This window comes from Pseudophryne corroboree, chromosome 1, assembly GCF_028390025.1.
Source record: "Pseudophryne corroboree isolate aPseCor3 chromosome 1, aPseCor3.hap2, whole genome shotgun sequence".
Classification (NCBI taxonomy): domain Eukaryota; kingdom Metazoa; phylum Chordata; class Amphibia; order Anura; family Myobatrachidae; genus Pseudophryne; species Pseudophryne corroboree.
Window position 1 is genome coordinate 304449003 of NC_086444.1, and position 26940 is coordinate 304475942.

The 26940-nt window shown below is 45.8% G+C and overlaps 1 protein-coding gene and 1 non-coding gene across 3 annotated transcripts in view; both read left to right on the plus strand.

Annotated features, from left to right (window-relative positions):
- Positions 1–20740, plus strand: part of RNF34 (ring finger protein 34) — a 71648-nt gene extending 50908 nt beyond the window's left edge. For both annotated transcript variants that reach the window (XM_063964428.1, XM_063964427.1), the window contains exons 3-7: positions 14379–14768; positions 16543–16596; positions 17978–18179; positions 18451–18480; positions 18793–20740. In XM_063964428.1, coding sequence (XP_063820498.1) covers positions 14379–14768; positions 16543–16596; positions 17978–18179; positions 18451–18480; positions 18793–18980 — 864 coding nt within the window. In that variant the 3' untranslated portion in view covers positions 18981–20740. The remainder of the gene's footprint in view (positions 1–14378; positions 14769–16542; positions 16597–17977; positions 18180–18450; positions 18481–18792) is intronic.
- Positions 20741–26245: 5505 nt separating this feature from the next.
- LOC134934405 (5S ribosomal RNA) lies at positions 26246–26364 on the plus strand. Its single transcript, XR_010179783.1, has one exon. It is a non-coding gene; the product is annotated as a 5S ribosomal RNA (ribosomal RNA).
- Positions 26365–26940: the final 576 nt, after the last annotated feature.

Sequence of the window (26940 nt, forward strand, 5' to 3'; positions counted from 1 at the left end):
ACTAGATTGCTTTGGGAAATCCCATTGTTATCCTGTGGATAACCTGTGGACCCTGCCGGAAAAATATACGTTATGGTAAGAACTTACTGTTGATAACGGTATTTCTCCTAAGTCCACAGGATCCACAGGGATCCGACCCTGACTCACCTGATTTGAGGATCCTTTTAATCACTAACCTCTTCCTTGTACGGAAGGGTGTGCATGTGTGTTCTTCTCGCCTGATTAGGGCTCTACATGATGCTCCTGCCTTGTGCTTTGGAATACAACTGATGCGCCTGAGCCAGGAGGCGGGGATATATGGACGGGCCCGTTGCTTGCGGTGAGGCCGGAAAGCTTTGATCGATTGGTGCCAATCCACTGTCGCTTTATCATATCCCATTGTTATCCTGTGGACTTAGGAGAAATACCGTTATCAACGGTAAGTTCTTACCATAATGTATATTTAAGCAGGACCTAAAATCCTGATCTGCCCCTTACAAATGCACTTGAAGCCATTTATCAGCTAATGCTCCTGCATACACAGCTGTGCAATTATTGGGACCATAAGTCGATATCAGCTGATCGGGCCGCTGATCGACTTTGATTTGTATCTACTGATGCTCCGTTTTATCTTTAAAGAAGTATTGTCTTGTAGGTACCTTTTTCATTCTATCCCATTTATCTTTTGTTATATTATCCACACTTATTTACTAAAATCTGAAATAGATATTTAGAAAAGAGCATGGCCAACTTTACACTTTCCTTGTGTAAAATTCTCATTTCTCTTCAACATTAAGAGAGGGATTGGCAGGAACGGAGATTGAAAGTGAAATAATTGTATCATTCTTTTATTCTGGAAAACAAATATATACAGCTGTAGCCACACTCATCGTTACTGCAGGTAGGCGATGTAAGCCATAATAAGGCACTAGAACAGGGGTGGCCGACCAGTCAGAAACAAAGAGCCAAACATTTTGTTAGGCACGTCAAAGAGCCGACATCGAGCCGCAGACGCACATGCAAAAATGGGGTGTGGCCTTGTGCCTGCTTGGCCACGCCTCTGGTATAAAATACATTTAAAAAACCAGATCCACATAAAATACATTTTTAAAGCCAGATCCAACATAAAATACATTTAAAAAGCCACTTCCACATAAAATAATTGAAAAAGAAAGCTCCACATAAAATATATTGAAAAAGCCAGATTCACATAATACACTTCAGCTCCCCCATGTGTCACTCCAGCCAGTACCCTGCTGTGTCACTTCAGCCAGCTCTCCCATGTGTCACTCCTGCTAGCACACTCTTACAGTATGTCACTACAGCCAGCTCCCCCATGAGTCACTCCTGCCAGCACTCTCCTGTGTCACTCCTACCAGGACCCTCATGTGTCACTACAGCCCCCCGAAAACATACCTCGTGCCATTGCAGCAGACCCTTATGTATCCTCTGTTTGCCAGTGAGTGTCTCACCTCTAGTATCTGGCTCTCTCAGTTCTCATTCCCCGTAGTGATATACTGCTGACTGTCTAGCTGGAGTGCAGCAGTTTCCAGATCTGTTGTGATCACGTGACTTCGAGTGTTGGGTGCCACATTTGAATAATGAAAGAGCCGCATGAGGCTCAAGAGCCACAGGTTGGAACCACTGCACTAGAAGATCCACAGCATGTAATGCACAGTTTCACCACTGGGTGGCGATTGTTCCACTATTGAAAAGTACAGTACAGTGCTGAATAACAGCAGATGGATATGGCACTACAGAATACTGAACAATGTAGCAAGCCCTGACAAGCGGGCCAGTGCACATTAAATATAGTAGTTCTGTTTTAATACATTAATACTGCAGAGCAGAGTACGAAATCTCCGGAACAGCAGGCACCCAGCGATAGCATGCCTTACAACTGAAAGTTCCCCTGGTGCGCTGTACAAAATGATCCCTACATTAAGTCGAAATTTGAACACACAAAAAATATTTGCTCAGCGTTTCCAGCTCACACAAAGAAAAGCACATTGAGTCCTACACCGCTCTCTAAAAGAAATAAATCATTACAATCAGCGAAAGAATTGGGGGACACAGCAATATAAAAAAAAAATACAATGAGCAACATCACTATGTCACCGCAGGTGTCTATCACCTGTCTACATAGCTCTCTTGGCATAGGGTTATTGCCGATGGTTACCATGTCCGTGAGCTAGGGTTCGATTCTCGCAAATGACACACTTGTGTTGTAGATCTGTGTAAAAATTCGCATCCAGTTTTTTTTTCTTCTAATTTTCCCAAAATCTGTCGTACTTTGTATACAGACTCAGACATGCACACAGATATACAGTCAAAATTAGAAAAAAACTATGTGCTACTTTTCTCTGTCATCCACTAGGATACACTGGAATCCTAAATAGCTGGGGTGTGAAGAATGGAGACGGGAGGTGGCACAATATATGTAAAACAATTGCAATGCACAGCTGGCTCCTCCCCCTTCACACCCCTCTCCCTCCAGTTTGAAAAATTGTGCTAAGGAGGAAGAAGCACATCAGGGAGCTCAGGCTCCCTTTTCTTCTATTATTTTAATTGCAGTAACCTACTCCCACCCATCTAAGGGAGGGACAACGGTTTTACAAGTTACTCTTCTGAGTACTGGTGACCAAGATCCTGTTGGAAAGGATCCGCTGATCACGGTGTGAGAATCCACAGTCAGTAAGAGCTCCCCTGCAGCATGGGCATCCACAGCCAGCGCGCATTGTTAACGACTGATCTCAGCCGCTGAGACAGGGCTCATTACCCAGGGTTAGTACTGCGTCCCCAGTCAGGTGGTAACCTCCGGAGATGCGTAGATCAAGCTGGCGGCAGTGCGGGTCCTGCTCTGAGGTAATCGGGGGTGGGGTGGGGGGGACAGAGCACAACGTATGCCACGGTAGGGAGGCGCGCTGAACAGTGAAGGTAGTAGAAGCTTGTAGCGGTGCAGCGGTATGCGGATGGTAGCCGGAAGGAGCCATTATACTATGGTAGGAGGCGCTTCCCTCAGGCTATCCTTACACACATGTGACTAAAAAATCTGAGGCTGCGGCCATTCTAGTTTCTGTTTTAGGCGCGCTCAGCAGCGGGTGGGACTTGAAGGGGGGAGGAAACAGTAGGCTCACTGATTCTCATTTCTATTTGTATATTATATGATCTGTCAAAGGACACTGCCGACAGGTCCTGTGAAGGGAAGCATTGGAAAAGGAGCCACAAGGGAGGCAGACAAGCCTGAATCCTCCTGCAATAACAGTGGTGGTGTGGGGTTTGTAAACCAAGGGCTGATGCAAAAGTTTTGTTCTATTTTTATATCTATAGATACTGATTTTAACTGTTCCTTGACATAACCAGCTGTACACTCCCCAGTTGTTTCATTGTTCCTTTCTCCCTACAGTCTGTCTCTTTCTAAGTCAACAGAGCGACAGGACTGCTGATTGTGGTGTGTGTGGGTGAACGTGTACTTAAAACATGACTTCTAAACCACCATCCAAGACCACAAAAAATTGTTATGTTTGTTCAAAATGTTACAAAAAGTAAAATAAAAAGAGCACAAGTGTTGGCAGCTCCGGGGTGTGCGACAGATGTTTAGGACTAGACGCACAGGCTGTGGGAGTAGTGGTTCATCTAGTTCATGGGAAAATGCCTTAGCTGATTTATCCAGAGAAATGGTGGAGTCTCGCAAGAAACATTTAGAATGGGCTGCGGGTTTCTCTAAGACCATGGAGGAATCTATGATTAGACTTACCCTTTCCACACAGGTTGGAAAAACCTGTCTGCCGGTCAGTTAAAAGACCCCTTCAGATTCTGCAGGAGTCGTTGGAGGAAGAAGAGGGTCCTTTGGTAGATGACGATGACTGGGAGTTGGGCGAGGAAGTAATATAGATTTCCCCTACAGAGGAAGATTCAGAGGTAACGGGTTTAGAATCTCTTATTGAAGAAGTGAAACAAGTCCTTAACTTTAAAGAGGAAGAGGTCAAGGAACCTGAAGATTTTGATCTATTTGAGTCTCAAAAGCCACAGACTGCAGTATTCCCCATACCTAAGATTCTGCAAGAATAGATGGGTCAAGGGGTTATGACAAAATGAGAGATCCCTCCTAATGTGGATGCATTCTTAGCTAGATTATCAAAAAAGACGATCTTACCTTTACCCAACGTTACTACATTAAAGGATGCTTCAGCCCGCAAGCTAGACACAGCACTTAAATCCTTCTCTGTGGCGACTGGAGCATCACACAGACCAACGCTGGTAAGTGCCTGGGTCAGTAAAGCTGTGGTGGCTTGGTCAGATAGTCAGTGCAATGACAGAAGAGGGTAACCAGGAAGAGATTTCTCGCTTAGCAGAACATATCCGCGAATCGGCTTCTTATCTTTGCCAAGCCACAAAAGATGCTACTGGAATAGCAGCTCGTATTTTAGCTTCAGCAGTGTCGGCAAGGCGAATTTTATGTCTCAGGGATTGGCAAGTGGATTCAGACTCTAAGAAGGCAGTAGAGGCCATTCCCTTCTTCGGGGATACTTTGTTTGGTCCAGAATTAGACAAATTGATCTCTCAGGCCACAGCTGGAAAATCAACATTCTTGCCTTCTTCATACCTAGAACCACACTTCATTCAGAAACCAATCCTTTCGTGCCAGTGGTAGAGGCTATGGAGGGCAATCTTGTGGAAATAGAGGACGAGGATGTCCCTAGTCAGCAAACAGTACGCTAAGCCCACAGAGAAACCAGTGGCATGACGGTCTGCTAGCTCATCTTGGGTCTCCCAAGGTGGGTGCCTAGTTGACAGGGTTTCGGAAAGCCTGGGCCAAAACCACTCCAGAGATCTGGGTCAACAATATTATATCCCAGGGTTACAATATAGAGTTTTTCATACATCCTCACGGTCAATACTTCACTACGGGTCTACCTCAGTGCCCTCAAAAGGCAAGGGCATTGAAATCAGCTATCCAAAAGTTGATCCTATCAGAGGTCATAGTCCCAGTGCCGGTACCACAAGAGGAATGGGTTTTTATTGAAATCTTTTTTTTTTTTTTTTTTTTTTTTTTTGTACCCAAACAAGAAGGTTCGGTCAGACCCTTTCTAAACCTGAAGGTGTTAAACCAATTTCTAACACTTTAACGTTTCAAGATAGAATCGATAGTCTGTCACAGCGGGGTTGGAACAAGAAGAATTCATGGTGTCTGTGGCCATAAAGGACGCGTACCTGCATGTTCCAAGTTGGACACTGCATCAAGCGTATCTGAGGTTTGCAGTGGAGAAGGACCACTATCAATTCAGAGCGCTTCCATTCGGTCTCTCTTCGGCTCCAAGGATTTTCACAAAGATCATGGCGGTCATGGTGGCAACATTAAGATCTATGGGGGTAAAAATAAAACCGTACCTGGACGATCTTTTGATCAACGCCCCATCTCCGGAGATCTTGATTAAGCATGCAAGATTGACTCATCAAGTCCTCGACATGACTGGATGGTAAACTTCAAGAAATCCAACTTGCTTCCATCCCAAAGACTTCAATTCTTGTGTCTGGTTCTGGACACGACTCAACTCAAGGTCTTTCTACCAGAGGACAAGATTCAAGACATCAGGCACATGGTTCGACAGGTATTGCAGAATCAGAGGCTGTCTTTTCACCTTTGCATACGGCTTCTGGGGAAGATAGTAGCATCTTTCGAAGCAATTCAGTTCGGCAGACTTCACTCAAGAATATTCCAGATGGACTTGATCTTAGAGGGGGCAGGCATGCATTTTTTTTCTTCACAAGAAGATCTGCCTGTCGTCTCAAACCAGAATTTCATTGATTTGGTGGTCGGTCCACAGGAAGCTGGCAATGGGGAAAAGGTTTGGAATCTGGGATTGGATAATTTTGACGACTGATGCAAGCCACAGAGGTTAGGGTGCAGTACTGGACCAGTTCAGGGGAGATGGTCCCAGTACGAGAGCAGTCTCCCTATAAATGTGCTGGAAATTCAAACTATCTACAATGCGCTTCTTCAAGCGGACAATCTAGTAAGAAATCAACACGTGAGAATTCAATATGACAATGTCACAGCGGCGGCTTATATAAACTGCCAGGGAAGGAACAAAAAGTCGGATGGCCCTAAAGGAAACAACAAGAATTCTGTCCTGGGCAGAAAATCGCAACATTATTCTGTCTGCAGTCTTCATTCCTGGAGTAGACAACTGGGAGGCGGATTATCTCAGCCGCCAAGACATGCACCCAGAAGAGTGGAGTGTACACCCCCAAGTCTTCAATGCGGTAGTAAGAAGGTGTTGGTTACCACAGGTGGATCTAATGGCATCTCGATACAATTGTCAACTTCCGAGATATGTGACCAGGACACGGAACCCAGCGGCAGAAGCAGTGGATGCGCTGTCGATTCACTGGCCTTCCGATCTGGTATACATATTCCCACCATTTCCTCTCCTACCACGAGTATTAAAGAAGGTAAAATGGGAAAGAACGTGGGTAATCCTAATAGCTCCGGACTGGCCTTGCAGAAGTTGGTACTCTGATCTGAGGGGTCTCCTAGCGGAGGAGCCATGGCGGTTACCGCAGAGGGAAGATCTGTGTCACAGGGTCCATTCTTGCATCCAGATCTGAACCGTCGTTGTTTAATGGCATAGCTCTTGAGGCCAAAATTCTAAGGGAAAAGGGTATTTCCAGTTCAGCTATCCCTACATGGATTGGTGCCATCCTAAGGGTTGGAACCCCAGACAGTTCCGTCTTAACAGATTGTTGCGTTTTCTTCAAGCTGGTTTGGAAGGCGACTTGAGGTTGGGATCATTAAAGGTACAGGTCTCGGCCCTTTCTATTTTCTTTCAGCAACGTCTGGCTTCCTTACAGGAGGTACAGACATTTTTGCAGGGAGTGTTGATGCTTCAACCACCCTTTTGTCCTCCCACGGCTCCGTGGGATTTGAACCTGGTTTTTAGAATTTTTAAGATCCGACCCTTTTGAACCTTTGGAAAGAGCTGACCTTAAATATGGTCCTGGAAGACTGTTTTGTTGCTTGCATTGGCTTCAGCAAGGAGGGTTTCAGAACTAGGAGCCCTATCTTGCAAGAGCCCCTTTTCGGTCTTCCACGATGATAGAGCAGAACTTCGTACTAAGGCAGAGTTCCTACCCATAGTGGTTTCGAGTTTTCACATCAACCAACCTATTGTGGTTCCGTCTTCAGATGTTGGAGGGCGACAGTTCGCTGGATGTAGTCAGGGCACTAAGAGTGTATGTACGGGCAACTAGGTCCCTTAGACAGACAGATGTGTTGTTTGTATTGTATAATGGGCCAAAAAGAGGTTGGCAGGCGACAAAGCAAACTTTGTCAAGATGGATGAAACTCCCAATTAAACAGGCTTATGTCGCTAGTGGCATTTCGGGTGGGTGCTCATACCATCAGGTCGTTAGGAGCTTCTTGGGTTGCTGCCAGGGGAGCCTCTACGGGTCAACTTTGTAGAGCTGCAAAGTGGTCTTCTGCTCACACGTTAACTCGTTTTTACAAGTTTGACACTTTTGCGGCTAAAGATTCTACTTTTGGCCAATTGGTTCTCCAGGCTTTTGACGGCACTCCCGCCCGTGGGAGTATCTTTGGGACATCCCCAGCTGTTTAGGATTCCAGTGTCCCCTAGTGGATGATGGAGAAAAGAAGATTTTGGTACTTACCGATAAATCTATTTCTCTGAATACACTCGGGGACACTGGACGCCCACCCCGGTACTGCCTGCCTGTGTGTTCTTGTTAATTTGATTAAATCTGGTTTTCTACTTGTGAAGATTACGTTTTTGTTCATGTTCAAGAATTAACATTTTACGCCATGGCGTGTATGGTTCTTTCCTGAATGTTTCTTTCATGTTCCCTCTCCTCTCCGTACAATTTTCCAAACTGGAGGGAGAGGGACGTGAAGGGGGAGGAGCCAGCCGTGCATTGCAATTGTTTTACATATACTGTGCCACCTCCGGTCTCCATTCTGCACACCCCAGCTGTTTAGGATTCCAGTGTCCCCGAGTGGATTCAGAGAAATAGATTTATCGGTAAGTACCAAAATCTTCTTTTTACACAAATATACAATGCAAGTGTGACTTTTCAAATTACGAGAGTCTTATCTTTAAGAAACTGAATTTACTGTACTTCCCGTGTCTCCCCATTGCTTTAATAGGCAGACTCCCCCCACCCCCAATCCCACTCGTGTGAGACTCGTGATTTCACGGATTGGGTGTACTGCTTAGTAAATGACAGCATGAGCCATTCATTTATATACAGTAGTGTACCAGCCGTGTTGTGTTTGTCATTTACCAAGCAGAGCACCCAGTCCGTGAAATCACGAGTCTCACAAGGGGTGGAATTAGTGCTGGTGGAGTCTGCCTATTAAAGCAAAAGGGAGGCCCAGGAAGAAGTAAAGTAAACTCAGTCTCAAAAAGATAACACTCTCGTAATTTAAATAGCCACACTTGTATTGTATATCTGTGTAAAAAGTACCATTATAGCTGTGTAAAAATTAGCATCCACAGGTTTTTTTCTAATTTTCTTAAAACAATTTCTGTCATACTTTGCATGCAGATTTAATCATGCACACAGATACACAGTCAAGATTAGAAAAAAACTGTAGGTGCTACAATACTGATCCGGACATCCCTCCCGACAGTCGGCATGCCAACTAACGGGGACTATTCCCACTCGTGGGTGTCCACGACACCCATGGAGTGGGAATAGAGCCTGCGCTCGCCACCGAGCCTGCAATCTCAGATGCTTTGTTTTTATTATGGATATCCAAAGCTTGTCAGCAAGGTTACCATTTATTCGTTACATGGACAGTGGTATCGCAGATGTGGATTGCATTTGGTTGTGACAGGGAGATTTAGCAAATTTTCTAAATAGTAACAGTGGGGTTGCCCTTAGCAACCAATATGTTTCTTGCTATTGTTTATCTAGCACATTTAGAGGGTCATTCTGACCCGTTCGCTCGCTGCTTTTTATCGCAGCCGAGCGAACGGGTACCCACTGTGCATTTGCCGACGCCATAGTGCACCGGCGCATGCCATACGGCCGAAGGCCATAGTTGGGCTGCAATCGTCTCCGCCTGATTGACAGGCAGAGGCGGGAGGGGGCGGAACGGCGGCGTTTGGATACAGTTTCGTGGGCGCGGTCCGGCCAACGCAGGCGTGGCCGGACCGTGCAGGGAGTGGCCCGCAGCGGCTGCGTGACGTCATATGCAGCCGCTGCGGCCCGGGGAGTGACGAGTAGCTCCCGGCCAGCACGCTAAAACTGCGCTGGTTGGGAGCTACTCTTGAAGTGCAAAGGCGTCGCCGCTGTGCGATGCCTTTGCACTTCTGCAGAGAGGGGGGGGGGGGGCGGCACTGACATGCAGGGGGGGAATAGCCCTGTGCTGGGCGTCCCCCCACATGTCAGTGTGAATGATCGTGGCTGTGCTAAATTTAGCACCGCTACGATCATCTCGGAATGAGGGCCTTAATACACTGATAGCTAAAAGCTAATTAGTTGTTATTGGCAACAGATCACTTTTGCTCCTTAGATAAATCTCCTCCTAAATGACAGCTAGTTTGGGATGATTTATTTTACCTCCCCAGAAGGACTAAGCAGTACTGTACTGTAAAACGTATGCATACATCTGACGCTAGAAGGGTTACCACTGCATATTTTCTCAATAGTTTGGGCCTGTCATGATTGAAGGAGATTTAGTAGTTTTACCCACAATTCACATATATAGCTGTAAGCTTTGGGTATCTGGCATGGGTTTTGGTATTGTGGTAATAATGTAATGTCATTTCTCTGATGTCCTAGTGGATGCTGGGGACTCCGTCAGGACCATGGGGAATAGCGGCTCCGCAGGAGACAGGGCACAAAAGTAAAAGCTTTAGGATCAGGTGGTGTGCACTGGCTCCTCCCCCTATGACCCTCCTCCAAGCCTCAGTTAGATTTTTGTGCCCGGCCGAGAAGGGTGCAATCTAGGTGGCTCTCCTAAAGAGCTGCTTAGAGTAAAAGTTTTGTTAGGTTTTTTATTTTCAGTGAGTCCTGCTGGCAACAGGCTCACTGCATCGAGGGACTTAGGGGAGAGAAGTGAACTCACCTGCGTGCAGGATGGATTGGCTTCTTAGGCTACTGGACACCATTAGCTCCAGAGGGAGTCGGAACACAGGTCTCACCCTGGGGTTTGTCCCGGAGCCGCGCCGCCGACCCCCTTGCAGATGCCGAAAAGTGAAGAGGTCCAGAAACCGGCGGCAGAAGACTTTTCAGTCTTCATAAGGTAGCGCACAGCACTGCAGCTGTGCGCCATTGTTGTCAGCACACTTCATAGCAGCGGTCACTGAGGGTGCAGGGCGCTGGGGGGGGCGCCCTGGGCAGCAATGATAGTACCTTATTCTGGCTAAAAATACATCACATATAGCCCCTGGGGGCTATATGGATGTATTTAACCCCTGCCAGGTCTCAGAAAAACGGGAGAAGCCCGCCGAAAAGGGGGCGGGGCCTATTCTCCTCAGCACACAGCGCCATTTTCCCTCACAGAAATGCTGGTGGGAAGGCTCCCAGGCTCTCCCCTGCACTGCACTACAGAAACAGGGTTAAAACAGAGAGGGGGGGGCACTTATTTGGCGATATGACTATATATATTAAAATGCTATAAGGGAAAAACACTTATATAAAGGTTGTCCCTGTATAATTATAGCGTTTTTGGTGTGTGCTGGCAAACTCTCCCTCTGTCTCCCCAAAGGGCTAGTGGGGTCCTGTCCTCTATCAGAGCATTCCCTGTGTGTGTGCTGTGTGTCGGTACGTGTGTGTCGACATGTATGAGGACGATGTTGGTGAGGAGGCGGAGCAATTGCCTGTAATGGTGATGTCACTCTCTAGGGAGTCGACACCGGAATGGATGGCTTATTTAAGGAATTACGTGATAATGTCAACACGCTGCAAGGTCGGTTGACGACATGAGACGGCCGGCAAACCAATTAGTACCTGTCCAGGCGTCTCAAACACCGTCAGGGGCGTTAAAACGTCCTTTTACCTCAGTCGGTCGACACGGACACTGACTCCAGTGTCGACGGTGAAGAAACAAACGTATTTTCCTTTAGGGCCACACGTTACTTGTTAAGGGCAATGAAGGAGGTGTTACATATTTCTGATACTACAAGTACCACAAAAAAGGGTATTATGTGGAGTGTGAAAAAACTACCTGTAGTTTTTCCTGAATCAGATAAATTAAATGAAGTGTGTGATGATGCGTGGGTTTCCCCCGATAGAAAATTATTGGCGGTATACCCTTTCCCGCCAGAAGTTAGGGCGCGTTGGGAAACACCCCTTAGGGTGGATAAGGCGCTCACACGCTTATCAAAACAAGTGGCGGTACCGTCTCCAGATAGGGCCGCCCTCAAGGAGCCAGCTGATAGGAGGCTGGAAAATATCCTAAAAAGTATATACACACATACTGGTGTTATACTGCGACCAGCGATCGCCTCAGCCTGGATGTGCAGCGCTGGGGTGGCTTGGTCGGAGTCCCTGACTGAAAATATTGATACCCTTGACAGGGACAGTATTTTATTGACTATAGAGCATTTAAAGGATGCATTTCTATATATGCGAGATGCACAGAGGGATATTTGCACTCTGGCATCAAGAGTAAGTGCGATGTCCATATCTGCCAGAAGTTGTTTATGGACACGACAGTGGTCAGGTGATGCAGATTCCAAACGGCACATGGAAGTATTGCCGTATAAAGGAGAAAAAGACAACGTCTTTTCAGCCTCAGTCCTTTCGTCCCCATAAGGGCAAGCGGGCAAAAGGCCAGTCATATCTGCCATGGGATAGAGGAAAGGGAAGAAGACTGCAGCAGGCAGCCCATTCCCAGAAACAGAAGCCCTCCACCGCTTCTGCCAAGTCCTCAGCATGACGCTGGGGCCGTACAAGCGGACTCAGGTGCGGTGGGGGGGGTCGTCTCAAGAGTTTCAGCACGCAGTGGGCTCACTCGCAAGTGGACCCCTGGATCCTACAAGTAGTATCCCAGGGGTACAGATTGGAAATTCGAGACGTCTCCCCCTCGCAGGTTCTTGAAGTCTGCTTTACCAACGTCTCCCTCCGACAGGGAGGCAGTAGTGGAAACAATTCACAAGCTGTATTCCCAGCAGGTGATAATCAAAGTACCCCTCCTACAACAAGGAAAGGGGTATTGATCCAGTGGGACAACATCACGGCAGTCGCCCACGTAAACAGACAGGGCGGCACAAGAAGCAGGAGGGCAATGGCAGAAACTGCAAGGATTCTTCGCTGGGCGAAAAATCATGTGATAGCACTGTCAGCAGTGTTCATTCCGGGAGTGGACAACTGGGAAGTAGACTTCCACAGCAGGCACGACCTCCACCCGGGAGAGTGGGGACTTCATCGGGAAGTATTCCACATGATTGTGAACCGTTGGGAAAGACCAAAGGTGGACATGATGGCGTCCCGCCTGAACAAAATAAAAACTGGACAGGTATTGCGCCAGGTCAAGAGACCCTCAAGCAATATCTGTGGACGTTCTGGTAACACCGTGGGTGTACCAGTCGGTGTATGTGTTCCCTCCTCTGCTTCTCATAACCAAGGTACTGAGAATTATAAGACGTAGAGGAGTAAGAACTATACTCGTGGCTCCGGATTGGCCAAGAAGGACGTGGCACCCGGAACTTCAAGAAATGCTCACAGAGGACTCATGGCCTCTGCCGCCAAGAAGGGACTTGCTTCAGCAAGTACCAGGTCTGTTCCAAGACTTACCGCGGCTGCGTTTGACGGCATGGCGGTGGAACGCCAGTTCCTAAGGGAAAAAGGCATTCCGGAAGAGGTCATTCCTACCCTGGTCAAAGCCAGGAAGGAGGTGACCGCAAAACATTATCACCACATGTGGCGAAAATATGTTGCGTGGTGTGAGGCCAGGAAGGCCCCACGAAGAAATTTCAACTCGGTCGATTCCTGCATTTCCTGCAAACAGGAGTGTCTATGGGCCTCAAATTGGGGTCCATTAAGGTTCAAATTTCGGCCCTGTCAATTTTCTTCCAGAAAGAATTGGCTTCAGTTCCTGAAGTCCAGAAGTTTGTCAAGGGAGTATTGCATATACAACCCCCTTTTTGTGCCTCCAGTGGCACTGTGGGATCTCAACGTAGTTCTGGGATTCCTCAAATCACATTTTAAACCGCTCAAATCTGTGGATTTGAAATATCTCACATGAAAAGTGACCATGCTGTTGGCCCTGGCCTCGGCCAGGCGAGTGTCAGAATTGGCGGCTTTGTCTCACAAAAGCCATATCTGATTGTCCATTCGGACAGGGCAGAGCTGCGGACTCGTCCCCAGTTTCTTCCTAAGGTGGTGTCAGCGTTTCACCTGAACCAGCTTATTGTGGTACCTGCGGCTACTAGGGACTTGGAGGACTCCAAGTTGCTAGATGTTGTCAGGGCCCTGAAAATATAGGTTTCCAGGACGGCTGGAGTCAGGAAAACTGACTCGCTGTTATCCTGTATGCACCCAACAAACTGGGTGCTCTTGCTTCTAAGCAGACGATTGCTCGTTGGATTTGTAGCACATTTCAACTTGCACATTCTGTGGCAGGCCTGCCACAGCCTAAATCTGTCAAGGCCCATTCCACAAGGAAGGTGGGCTCATACTGGGCGGCTGCCCGAGGGGTCTCGGCATTACAACTCTGCCGAGCAGCTACGTGGTCGGGGGAGAACACGTTTGTAAAATTCTACAAATTTGATACCCTGGCTAAAAGAGGACCTGGAGTTCTCTCATTCGGTGCTGCAGAGTCATCCGCGCACTCCCGCCCGTTTGGGAGCTTTGGTATAATCCCCATGGTCCTGACGGAGTCCCCAGCATCCACTAGGACGTCAGAGAAAATAAGATTTTACTTACCGATAAATCTATTTCTCGTAGTCCGTAGTGGATGCTGGGCGCCCATCCCAAGTGCGGATTGTCTGCAATACTTGTACATAGTTATTGTTACAAAAATCGGGTTATTATTGTTGTGAGCCATCTTTTCAGAGGCTCCGCTGTTATCATGCTGTTAACTGGGTTCAGATCACAGGTTGTACAGTGTGATTGGTGTGGCTGGTATGAGTCTTACCCGGGATTCAAAATCCTTCCTTATTGTGTACGCTCGTCCGGGCACAGTATCCTAACTGAGGCTTGGAGGAGGGTCATAGGGGGAGGAGCCAGTGCACACCACCTGATCCTAAAGCTTTTACTTTTGTGCCCTGTCTCCTGCGGAGCCGCTATTCCCCATGGTCCTGACAGAGTCCCCAGCATCCACTACGGACTACGAGAAATAGATTTATCGGTAAGTAAAATCTTATTATACAGGACACGGATTAAAACTGCTATTTACAAGTAGCTTTTGCCTCTTCTTTCTACTCTAGCACCTCTGTTGTGACTGCAAAAAAGACTTTTGCTCCCTGTGCTCTACACTTCAGGAAAATTTCAGGCGCTGTAGTACCTGCCATCTACTGCAAGAAACAGCATTTCAGCGGCCACAGCTGATGAAGCTGAAAGTAAAAGATCTGCGGCAGTACCTTACACTAAGAAACATCCCTACTGAGAGCTGTAGGGAGAAGGAAGACTTGGTGGAGCTGGTGCTCTGTCACCATGGCTCATGTCCTGAAGAGGAGATGGAAGTCAGCATGGACAATGCAACAAGATCGCAGAGCTCTGGCTTCTCTTATTTTACTGCAATTTCTGCACCTTCCCCTTCCATATCCTCATCTCAGGGAGAACTGTCTGAGAGAAGCGGAAGTGCGTCTACATCCCAGGTATTGGGAATTTCTGTTCCTGCTGTGATTGTTCATTTCACAGCTATCGCTTGTTTTAATTTTAGTAATGGTTTACTGACATAGGCCGGTATCCAATTAGCTGCGGTAATTTACTACAGATAATTGATTCGGCCATGGCTGTTCAGTTTGCCCCGATATGTGGCACTTATTGGGGATTATGCCGCGGTACCCAAAGCACATACCGTGATAAGTAACTGTCAGAGCCGCGAAAAACACATGAGATCACGGATCCTTTTTCGGCCGATAAAAACGGCCTATAATTGGATATCGCAATATTGTCAATCGATCAAAAATCATGCGGTCAGGCTGTTTTTATCAGCAAAAATAGAATCGCACCTATTTGGATACCCCCCATACTCGTAATTGTTTACTGAATGTGATATTGAAATGTGAAGAATCGTGTTTAAACCATAGGGCGTAGACTGGTCTATACATGTGAATCTAATTTGGAGAGAAGTACTTGTACAAATTAACTTTTGTTAAATGATTTTGTTTATTGTTTTACTGTGCTCCTGGAGGGGATATTTCAAAATGTAAAATTGCTCCAATAGCTGCCAGGATATCTGGGACTTATTCTCAGTATTTTAAAGTGTACTGCTAGTACTTCTTCTTTATCATCAAGAGATTAAGTAAATACCATTGCAGGTTTCTTGTCGTGTAAAATAATGCATAAAATTAAGTATCCAATTAGTCCCGAAAAATTGTGTTCACAATTTTTTTTATATTTTGTTTTTACGCATTTTTGTTTTCTTTTTTTTTTCAGGCTATTCAGTTACCCCCATTTTTTCCATCCTAAAAATTCTCTATATTCAGGCTAAAACACATAGGTACGTAACTTTTCACGGATCCTATGTGTTTTCACTGCCGTGATCGGGTAAAAAAATGCATGCTTTGGTTTTGCCGGGGAAACAAAATCCCCGTTAAGTGCCAGCATCAGGGATAATTGGATAGCATCGGGGAAGATACCGCGGCTAATTGGATAGCAGATAAACCTGACCAAAGTGCTGGGCATGATCGTGAAAAGTGCTGTTTGGGCACCGAAACTGGTCACTTTTCGTGCATTTTAGCTCTCCAACCCTGGGAGGTGCGAGCTGAAATGCAGAGGCCAGCAGTAATCGTGCCCGAATTGAGCTAGAATTTAATAGCTCCGTTGGGTGCCATCAAGTGGTTGCTGGTGGACAAAACATTTGAATTCCGCCAATTATGTCACAAACTACTTTCACATTTCGGTTTGGGATACTAACAAACAAAAAGCTGTGCCCAGCCATGTTATTGCACATGGTATCCAGTTAGTCCCAGTAAATTACCGTGGCTAATGGATTCCCGGGGACTATCATATTAGCCCCGACCGCCAACACTTATCAGGGGTTTTGTTATGCCTGCCTGCCTTAAGCAAGCGATACCAAAAACCTAATAACTGTGCATCAAAGCCGAGAGCACTTCTGCGGAAACGCACAGATCTGCGGCTTTTCTTGGAAACTGCTTTTACGTGCAGTATAGGGTTATTTACCATATGGTAAAAACAGGCTATAATAGGATAGCCTGATAATACTGTTGGGCAAAAATCAGATTAAAAGCTTGTGTTTGCCGTGTGGTAAATTAATGCGAGTAATAGGGTACCGGTCCACATCTGCTAAGGTACTTACGTGACAGTTTAAAGAGGTGGAACAAGCAATCCCTGAATTTTAGGGGTTTTCTCTTCACCTCTGTAAAAGACTTATGTGATGCTTACACTGTAACTTTGTGTTTTCAGGGAACAAGTGAAACCATATCTGTAACTTCTGACCCAGAAACACCAGAAATTATGGTAAGTTTACTTACCAATATCTACCCAACATGGGTGTTTTTTTTTCTTATGTGGAAAACTGTATGGTGAAGTCTCAACCACTATTATCAGGATGCGGCCGGGATCCAGACAGTCAAAATGCCAATAGCGGCAGCCCGTTGTTAAGTACTGGTGTTAGGAATAGGCACTAGGAGAAGGGCTAGGGATAGGCTGCAGGGGGGTGGCCGGGAGCGGGACGGACAGTTAGAGCGTTACAGTTTAGGCTGCAGGAGTGGACGGTTAGGATTAGGCCGCGGGAGATGTGGATTAGGGGAAGGGTCAGGGCTGTTTCTAGGCTCCCACTGTGCGTACAAAATGTGACAACCTCCCCCCCCCCCCCTGGCATTGTAATCAGGAAATATTTGTGTACGTGCCAGAAAAGGGGCGTGGCCTCATTGCGATAATAGTGCCCCTTACATCCTATTATGTCCCTGACACCATATTTTGCCCCACAGTTATGCCCCTGTCACCATATTATGTCATGCACCGTAATTCCCCTTGCACCATATTATGCCATTCACATTAATACAGTAGTGCACTTTGCACCAGATTATGCCCCACGCAGTAATGCCCAGCCCCGGACCCAGATTATGCCCCACACAGTAATTCCCAGCCCAGGATACCAGATTACACCCAGTCTGAGAGTAAGATGAATGCTGATTCACTCACTGTCTGCAGCAGCCGCCTGCCTTCTCTATGGGGTCTCTCCGAGTCTGGGTCCTCCTGAGCCCATGTTGTGCTGCAGCTGCCCATGCACTCACTGCTCTCCAAAATGGAGCCTGGAGAGTCCTCCCTTTTAATTGCGTGCTCCCAATGTATGACGCCATAACACAGCCGCATCATGCTGCTTAACTCCGCCCAGAGAGCAGAGTACTATGGACAGGAAGGGGAAGTCGATTGATGACTTCAGAGAGCGAGCAGCAGCAGGGGCTTGCCAAATGGTTGAAACAGCCCTGGGTAGGGTTAAAATACCAGTATCCATCAGTATTCTGAACGTACCATCCCCTGTTATCTGTGTTCAGAAAAATAGTTATTACAGATATCCTAACTATGAACTATGCACATATGATTGTATAAGGTGTATTCGATTTTACAGTCATATTGCTGAATTTAGCAAATTGTTCTGTTGATATAAGCAGAGAGTTTGTGCTTCAGGCTAACATTTTCTCAAGACTGCTAGAAGTGATAGCTGCCTCTTATGTTTCTCCTACCCTGTTATGAGGAATATGTTTGAGAGTGAACTACATTGTCAGGTTGTCAGTACAGCTGATTGGAGAAGTTTCTGCAGCTGTCCAATTCGATCCAGCAAAACACTTTCATTGCCCTTTTATACTTTTATAATAGCCCCTTTTTTTCTTTTAAGACAAGTGACATATCAAGAAAGCGAGCAAGGGCATCATTGTCTGACCTATCGACGCTGGAGGAAATAGAATTGCTAACAATCCGGCAATTGAAGGAAATCCTAGCCCGGAACTTTGTCAACTACTCAGGCTGTTGCGAGAAATGGGAACTGGTGGAGAAAGTCAACCGACTATACAGAGAGAATGAGGAGAACCGGAAGTCCTGTACGTTGGGAATAAAATGCCTTACTGTGGATTTGTAGTGTGTTATTTTTTTGTTTTATGTCATTCTCTTTATTCTAAACAGGAGGTGCAGTATGTATGATTGCACACCTCATATCTTGTGATTTGTTGATGTAACTGTACATTCTGCTCTGTACAAAAATGCAGTATTATTTCAATGTGATTTTGTACCTATCTTCATATAAAGTATGTGTGTTTTTTTATGTACCTATGTAATTTTGTATTAATTTTATATATCTTTTTTTTCCCCCAGTGGATAATGTGGAATTCAAACCAGATACAGGTTAGTCAATGTTTACACTAGTCAAAATCCAGATAGGAAGGATCTAACACCTCAAAGCACTTTCCTTTCCCTTTAGTTGGCTGTGCATTTTCTAATTGGCATTTAACTGATTTATGATGAGAGATTGTTAAAGTTTTTATTATTTAATGTTTCTTAGGTGACCATCAGTCTCCCCATAGTGTAACACCTACTATTCCTGTATACATTTCAGAATCTATAATTTCCTTTCTGACCTGTACCCGGTATAATCTCTGGTCTCCTCTCTACTATAAAGAACACCAGATTCTCATTTTCTCACGTTCTCTTTTGCAGGGAGAGATCGGTTGCAGCTCACCGGCAATGATGACAACCTTTGCCGCATCTGCATGGATGCGGTTATCGACTGTGTTCTCCTGGAGTGTGGTCATATGGTAACATGCACCAAATGTGGCAAGAGAATGAGCGAGTGTCCAATCTGCCGGCAGTATGTGGTGCGGGCTGTTCACGTCTTCAAATCTTAAGTATCCAGACCAAAAAACACAAGAGTGTGACTTAGCCCTTTCCATTGGGACTCAAAGTGCATAAAAAGGAATCCGGTAGCCTGTCTGAACTGTTGTTAGGGATGTGTTTTGTAATAAATGTAAAAGTTAGGAAGTGTTCATGAGCTAAATGAGAAGTGATCAGGCAACTTGCATGCAGGTGTGTGTCGGTGAGTCTGGAATGGACAAGGTGATCAATTTAAAATACGTGTAAGAAGAGGGACTTAAAGTTTGTACATTAAATACATGGCTGTCCAAAGGGATTCGACTTTACATTAATTCATAATTAGCATGACCACATGATAGTGGCTGAATTATCAGGTCCTGTGTAAGAACTCGCCCAGCCCTGGCTTTAAATTGCCACTTAGAATGCCATGTAGTTGTATACTGCATCCTTGCAAAATTGACAGAGTGCATGCAAGTGGAGTCGACAAGACATGGGCCAGTAAAAAGCCTGTTATTCTTGATGGTAACTTCCAGAAACAATGCCATGTGCTGGTGATTGAATTAAAGCTGCATGACAGAGGGAGCACGCATCTGGTGCAGTGCCCTGATATAGGGGGTCATTCCAAGTTGATCGCTCGCTAGCAGTTTTTAGCAGCTGTGCAAACGCATAGTCGCCGCCCACGGGGGAGTGTATTTTCGCTTTGCAGGAGTGCGAACGCCTGTGCAGCCGAGCGCTTACAAACACATTTTGTGCAAAACAAGACCAGCCCTGTAGTTACTTATCCTGTGCGATGATTACTGCGATGAATGACACGGTAATGACGTCAAATACCCGCCCAGCAAACGCCCGGCCACGCCTGCTTTTTTCCAAACACTCCCAGAAAACAGTTGCCACCCATAAACGCCCTCTTTCTGTCAATCTCCTTGTGTTCGGCTGTGCGATTGGAATCGTCGCTAGAACCAGTGCAAAACCACAATGGACTTCGTACCCATATGACGCGCATGCACATTGCGGTGCATGCGCAGATTAGCCGTTTTTTTAACTGATCGCTACGCAGCGAACAACGGCAGCTAGCGATCAACTCAGAAAGACCCCTATAATACCTTGCATTAAGTAAGTATACCCTGCAGTTCTTGTAAGTAACATGTTTGAAAAAGGGATTTCCAGTTAAAAGGAGTTATAGCTGTTTCCTCCACTACTTTATTATCACCTCCTATTATTGTGCAAGGACAAGCAGGTCTGCGGGAATGCCAAATCACTGCCAATACCAATCTTAGTAATGGGATCATATATGCTCATGATGGCTTGTACACAAAAGCTTTTTGGGGGGAAATCAAACTATGAGGACATAGAGAAAGAAGGGAGGTGCTTAAACCCATGTCGGCACCAGTATTCTGACACTGTTCTTATATTCTGATGCTAGTTAAAGCATTTTAATTATCTGGGTAATAGAACTTTAAACATGCTAGCGTGTTAACATAACTGTGTACCTGTGATGTAAAGGCCAAGATTCGTAGCAGAGGCGCTTACTTTCAGGATGGCATATGGATTTCTACATTTTCCAGATGGTGAAAACAAATTAATTTGTACTCTACAAGAAAATGAGTTGATTTTAAAACTACTACAGTCAAAGCTACTGTTCTGAAAACTATGCTAATGTGTTGCGTTTTTAAAGGCATGCTAATATCAAATTTAATTATATTTTTATTTTACACACATTTTGGTATGGTCTACTTGTTCTGGTGATATCCAGTCAAGCTTCATGTGGATTAAACAGCCTTTATCTCATCAGTAATGTGACTGCCATGTTTTCCAAGTTCTACCTTCACTAGGCCTCCTGACTGCCTTTCAGTATGTTTACCTGTTGGGTAATACTGCCCTGATACTGCAGTCATTACACACAGGGAGCTTGTTATATCATTATTGGAGATTGGGTTGGTTGTGGGTCACTCATACTATATGTGAAGTGCTGGAATCATATTTGAAGAGGATCACTACAGGCTTGGTTTAGAGTCATGTTCTAACCCCACTGCCCAGTCCCAGGTGCCTGAAAAATCACTTGGCTTATAAAAAGAGATTACTCTGTGCTCTTAAACACTTTGTAAATTAAGAATGTGCAGTCTGTCATAGACTCAGTGAGACTTGAATATAAATAAATCAATTTATCAAAAAACTGTTAAAGACAACATATACAATAAACACACAATTAGTAGCTTGTTAGTCACTCTTTAGTAAGAGCTATTAGTTTACAGAATAATTTAAAAAGAATGCAATCATAACTGATTAGTCTGGGCTCTTTCAGGTGGTAAAAATAAATGATACTCAAAACACTGGCGTCCCAGTGTGTAATGATATAAATGTCCCGCAGTAGATGGTCACAGTCTTATTTAGTGCAATATGATAATATGCAGTCTGTAATAGTTACCCATGTGCTGGTTCCTGTATTAGATGCAATCAGGGTCCTTTTTAGCAGTACATTGCACGTAGTGTAGAAGGTGTGCTGTCATATAACAGCTTAAATAGCACTGAATATCTGTTGCTCCGTTGAGAGACACTGCACTAAGCGCTGACCACTGGTAGTGTATGTGGCCGCCAGTGATCTCTCTGCAGCTGGTAAATGTTAGACCTCACAGTGGAGGTCAGGCAGGGTTCACCCGGTGGATAGCGGGGGAATCATGCGGCAGTATGCGGAGACTGTGAAAATCTGTGAGCTGTTCTGTCTGGCGGGTATCACCAACTGGAGAGCCAAGTGAGAGAAGGTGGGCGTCAATGCGTTTCGTCTCCTAGCAACCGGAGACTTCCTCAAGACTGATAACTCCCCTCTGTACACTACAGAATTTATACCTGTCTAATGACTTATGTCTAGTCAGATGTATCCACTAATTAGTTAGTACTATTATAACCATGAATATACTTATTTACCACAGGTAAATACACACTGCTCAAAAAAATAAAGGGAACACTAAAATAACACATCCTAGATCTGAATGAATTACATTCTTATTAAATACTTTGTTCTTTACATAGTTGAATGTGCTGACAACAAAATCACACAAAAATTATCAATGGAAATCAAATTTATTAACCCATGGAGGTCTGGATTTGGAGTCACACTCAAAATTAAAGTGGAAAAACACTACAGGCTGATCCAACTTTGATGTAATGTCCTTAAAACAAGTCAAAATGAGGCTCAGTAGGGTGTGCGGCCTCCACGTGCCTGTATGACCTCCCTACAATGCCTGGGCATGCTCCTGATGAGGTGGCGGATGGTCTCCTGAGGGATCTCCTCCCAGACCTGGACTAAAGGATCTGCCAACTCCTGGACAGTCTGTGGTGCAATGTTGGTGGATGGAGCGAGACATGATGTCCCAGATGTGCTCAATTGGATTCAGGTCTGGGGAACGGGCGGGCCAGTCCATAGCATCAATGCCTTCGTCTTGCAGGAACTGCTGACACACTCCAGCCACATGAGGTCTAGCATTGTCTTGCATTAGGAGGAACCCAGGGCCAACCGCACCAGCATATGGTCTCACAAGGGGTCTGAGGATCTCATCTCGGTACCTAATGGCAGTCAGGCTACCTCTGGCGAGCTCATGGAGGGCTGTGCGGCCCCCCAAAGAAATGCCACCCCACACCATTACTGACCCACTACCAAACTGGTCATGCTGGAGGATGTTGCAGGCAGCAGAACGTTCTCCTTGGCGTCTCCAGACTCTGTCACGTCTGTCACGTGCTCAGTGAGAACCTGCTTTCATCTGTGAAGAGCACAGAGCGCCAGTGGCGAATTTGCCAATCTTGGTGTTCTCTGGCAAATGCCAAACATCCTGCACGGTGTTGGGCTGTAAGCACAACCCCCACCTGTGGACGTCGGGCCCTCATACCACCCTCATGGAGTCTGTTTCTGATCGTTTGAGTAGACACATGCACATTTGTGGCTTGCTGGAGGTCATTTTGCAGGGCTCTGGCAGTGCTCCTCCTGTTCCTCCTTGCACAAAGGCGAAGGTAGCGGTCCTGCTGCTGGGTTGTTGCCCTCCTACGTCCTCCTCCACGTCTCCTGATGTATTGGCCTGTCTCATGGTAGCGCCTCCATGCTCTGGACACTACGCTGACAGACACAGCAAACCTTCTTGCCACAGCTCGCATTGATGTGCCATCCTGGATGAGCTGCACTACCTGAGCCACTTGTGTGGGTTGTAGACTCCGTCTCATGCTACCACTAGAGTGAAAGCACCGCCAGCTTTCAAAAGTGACCAAAACATCAGCCAGAAAGCATAGGAGCTGAGAAGTGGTCTGTGGTCACCACCTGCAGATCAACTCCTTTATTGGGGGTGTCTTGCTAATTGCCAATAATTCCCACCTGTTGTCTATTCCATTTGCACAACAGCATGTGAAATTGATTGTCAATCAGTGTTGCTTCCTAAGTGGACAGTTTGATTTCAATGACGTGTGATTGACTTGGAGTTACATTGTGTTGTTTAAGTGTTCCCTTTATTATTTGAGCAGTGTATTAAAAAAAACAAGCTGCAGTGAGATCCCGATTTGTTTATTTATTCTTCATTAAAGTTGGACTTTGATGCCTGAGCAGCAGGTTTAGCAAGTGCAGAGTCAGCACAGGTTTGTTTAAAGTCTATTTACTTATTATTGTTTTTATTAGGTATATTTATTAAAGATATTTTCAATGGTTATATACGTAAAAAAAAAAACAAGCAAGAAAACAAAATAGGTTGAAGCACACAATTAGTTGGTAATAATAGTATACAAATAATCCATGTCAAAAACATATCAGAATAATAACAATATAGTTTTATTACAAGACTCAAAGAAGGTTGGACTTATCACATACAATCAAGTGTATAAATAAAAGGTAGCAAGGTGGTGGGTATATATACAGGACAACAAAAAAAGTGGTTCAGGAAGGAAAGGACTCCTGTTCCAGAGCATATTTCGTAAAGCACCAAGAAGACCAAATTCTATTCAGCAGGCACTTATATTTAGTATATACTAGCTGTACTACGCGTTCTTCACACAGGAATTTCAGATTTTTACGGTTGTAAATAGAAATGAGTGTTAAAAATTTGGTTAGTCTATTGAAATGTAAATTTGAGACGTATTAATGTAAGTAAATATTAATCCATGGTTTTTGGCGTTACCGGAGGAGCACCCGTACCAGATACAGTAAAAAGTGACAGGACCATTTTTGTAGTTTATTAAATTCTACACACTGGACTTGCAATCCAAATTTTGATCTGATAGTCCATTTGGGCGTTAACGTTCACGCAATGCAATCCACGCATCTGTAATGACATGCCAATCCCCTTTTCATCCCCTTAGGGGAGGTTTATTAAAATTTTAATTACGTAGTTTCCTATTTCCCATCTGCAAAATACCTAAGTTAAGTTTCATCTGCCTAACCTATTGGGAAGTAAGAGAATTAGTGATGAGTCTGCCAGTGAGTGAGGGCTTTTGCATTTTTGTAGTTATTAAATTCTACACACTGGAGGTGCAATCAAAATTTCTCCTTCATCCACTAGGGGCCACTGGAGTGTAGTTACAATGGGGAGATAGTAGGTGGTATTGGTAGCTGGCACTTTAAAAATTCTCACACTGTGGCTAGCTCCTCCCCTACTATCTCCCCTCCAAGCCAGTCTTAGTTAAGTGCCCGAGGTAGCTGGTTCACTTGGGTTTAGCTGAAGAATTTTCTTCTTTTTTCTTTATTATTTTATTTTTCTTACACACACTCACAGACTGGCAGCTCTGCCACTGCCAGTCTGCACCGTGGGAGCTGCCGGCGGGGTCCCATCGCAGCTGCGTGCGGCTAGGGATGGGCCCCGGCTGAGGGAGACACTGAGCTCTCCTGAGTTGGCGGACACCGCTGCGTGCGGCGCGTGTCGCGGCCACTCCATCCAGCAGAAGATTCCGGCAGCATGGCAGCGGTGAGTATCAAAAATGGTCGGACACCGCTGCGTGCGGCTTGTGTCGGGACCACCCCACCACAGAAGATTCCGGCTGGACGCCGCTGCGTGCGGCGTGTGTCGGGGCCGATCCACCAAGAACACAGTGGTGAGTGAAGTATACTTTATTTGTGGTGGCTATGTATGTTTTTAGAGCAATCTGTTTATTGTTGTACAACCCACTCCAGAAGGGCTCTCTGGGGCTGTAATGTACTTTATTGTATCCTTACCTGTCCTCCTCATGGAGAAACAGACAGGATGATTGGGGGAGGCTGAGTATGTGTTTATACAACCCTGACTGAAAAACGGGTGTGTGTCATTCTGATAACCCTCTGCTCCCCCAGCTCCCCGCACCCCCCGCACCCACTCAGCGCGACTCACAGAGCCGGCACAGGGATCCCGCTCGAGCGCAAAGCAATGTTTAAATTTGGCGCCTTGTACGGAGGGGGCGGAGCTAAGTCCCGCTCTGTAGAGCGAGCTCAGCGCTCCCTGCTCCCAGGCGGCGACTCGCGCTCTGTTCAGCGCAACACTCCCCGGCGGCGGCTAGCAGATACAGGGCTCTACTAGCGCTGTATAGCGGGCTCAGCGCTCAGCGCTCCCCGGCGGTGACTCGCAGGCCCAGCGGAGGGTACAGCTCGCTTCCCGCTTAGTTTTGCAATAAGGCGCCATAGCCGGGGGGCGGAGCTAACTCCTGCTCTGTACAGCGGGCTCAGCATTCTCCGCTCCCCGGCCACTGTTATAGTGTAATAGGCATTTATGTGAGTTTAATGCACATGGTGCTGAGGAGAATGTGATATAGTCAGAGTGGTTCAGCACTAATCCAGTTATCCACTATATAGATTTTATCGCATAGCCCAGAGGAGTTTCACTCTGGCGGCCATTTCCTCCCTGCACAGACCTGGCTTCATATTTGCAGTGTCTCCTATAGCCCAGTGGGCTAATCTTGCATACTCAGAGACAAATACAAATAAAGTCCCAGGTATATTAACAGTTAACCCGCTTTACTCAGCGGGCTCCCAGGTCTCCCCGTCGCTAGGCAACAGCTCTGGGATTTGTAACTTTTCGATACTTCAGGCTGCTGAAATATAGATACATTCCTCCTGCAGTAGAGTCCTCTACCCAGCATTTTCCTACTTGCAAATCAGGGAACCTGCTCTATTACAGTAGCTGGGACTCAGCTCAATAATAATTAAAAGGATCTACTGTGCAGTATTTATTTACCTACGGTGTGTGTGTATATATACATATATAGTTATGTTTGTGCATGTATATATATAGATATATATATTTAAGTGCGTGTAGGTATGTATATAGATAAATCCATAAAATACCAGATATAGGGGATAAAAGCCTACGGCCACACCACCCTGAACACGCCCGATCTCGTCTGATCTCGGAAACTAAGCAGGGTCAGGCCCGGTTAGTACTTGGATGGGAGACCGCCTGGGAATACCAGGTGCTGTAGGCTACTTCCGCAATGTTTTCTAATAACAACATCTTGCACATAACATTTTCCCCCATCTTTCTCACAGGCTGGTCACCATTTTGAAAAGCCAGCGGAACCTCAGAGAAACATCTGGTGCACCTTAATTAGCGGTACACTAAATACAGGGCGGGGTGTTGCCTTCCCTTTATTATTCCTTGTTGTCACTAGTTACTAATGCTATTTGTAATTGTGGAATGCGTGTAAGGCATCAGACAAATAGCGCTGCGGCTCAGTACGCTAGTAGCGGGTATCTGAACAGGGGTTTGAATCCAAACAAAACTTTAAGGAGAACTCCTATAGCCTAGGGCTAAGACTCCTGTCCCACAGCGCAGCGTTGCTGGTTCAGGTCTCCGCTGCTCCAGAAAGTTTATTTTAATCGTATCGGTCACTACACATTATAGTGCAGACCTTACGTAGGGCTCTGTTTATTTAACCCACCTTTTCTCCTTTCGTTTGTCTCTCCTGGGATAGTCGAAGAATTCCCTCTTAGGTGTGAAGTATGCGGCGGAGCCATCTGCTTCGCCCTCCACGCACCTGCACACCCCTGTTTGATCAATG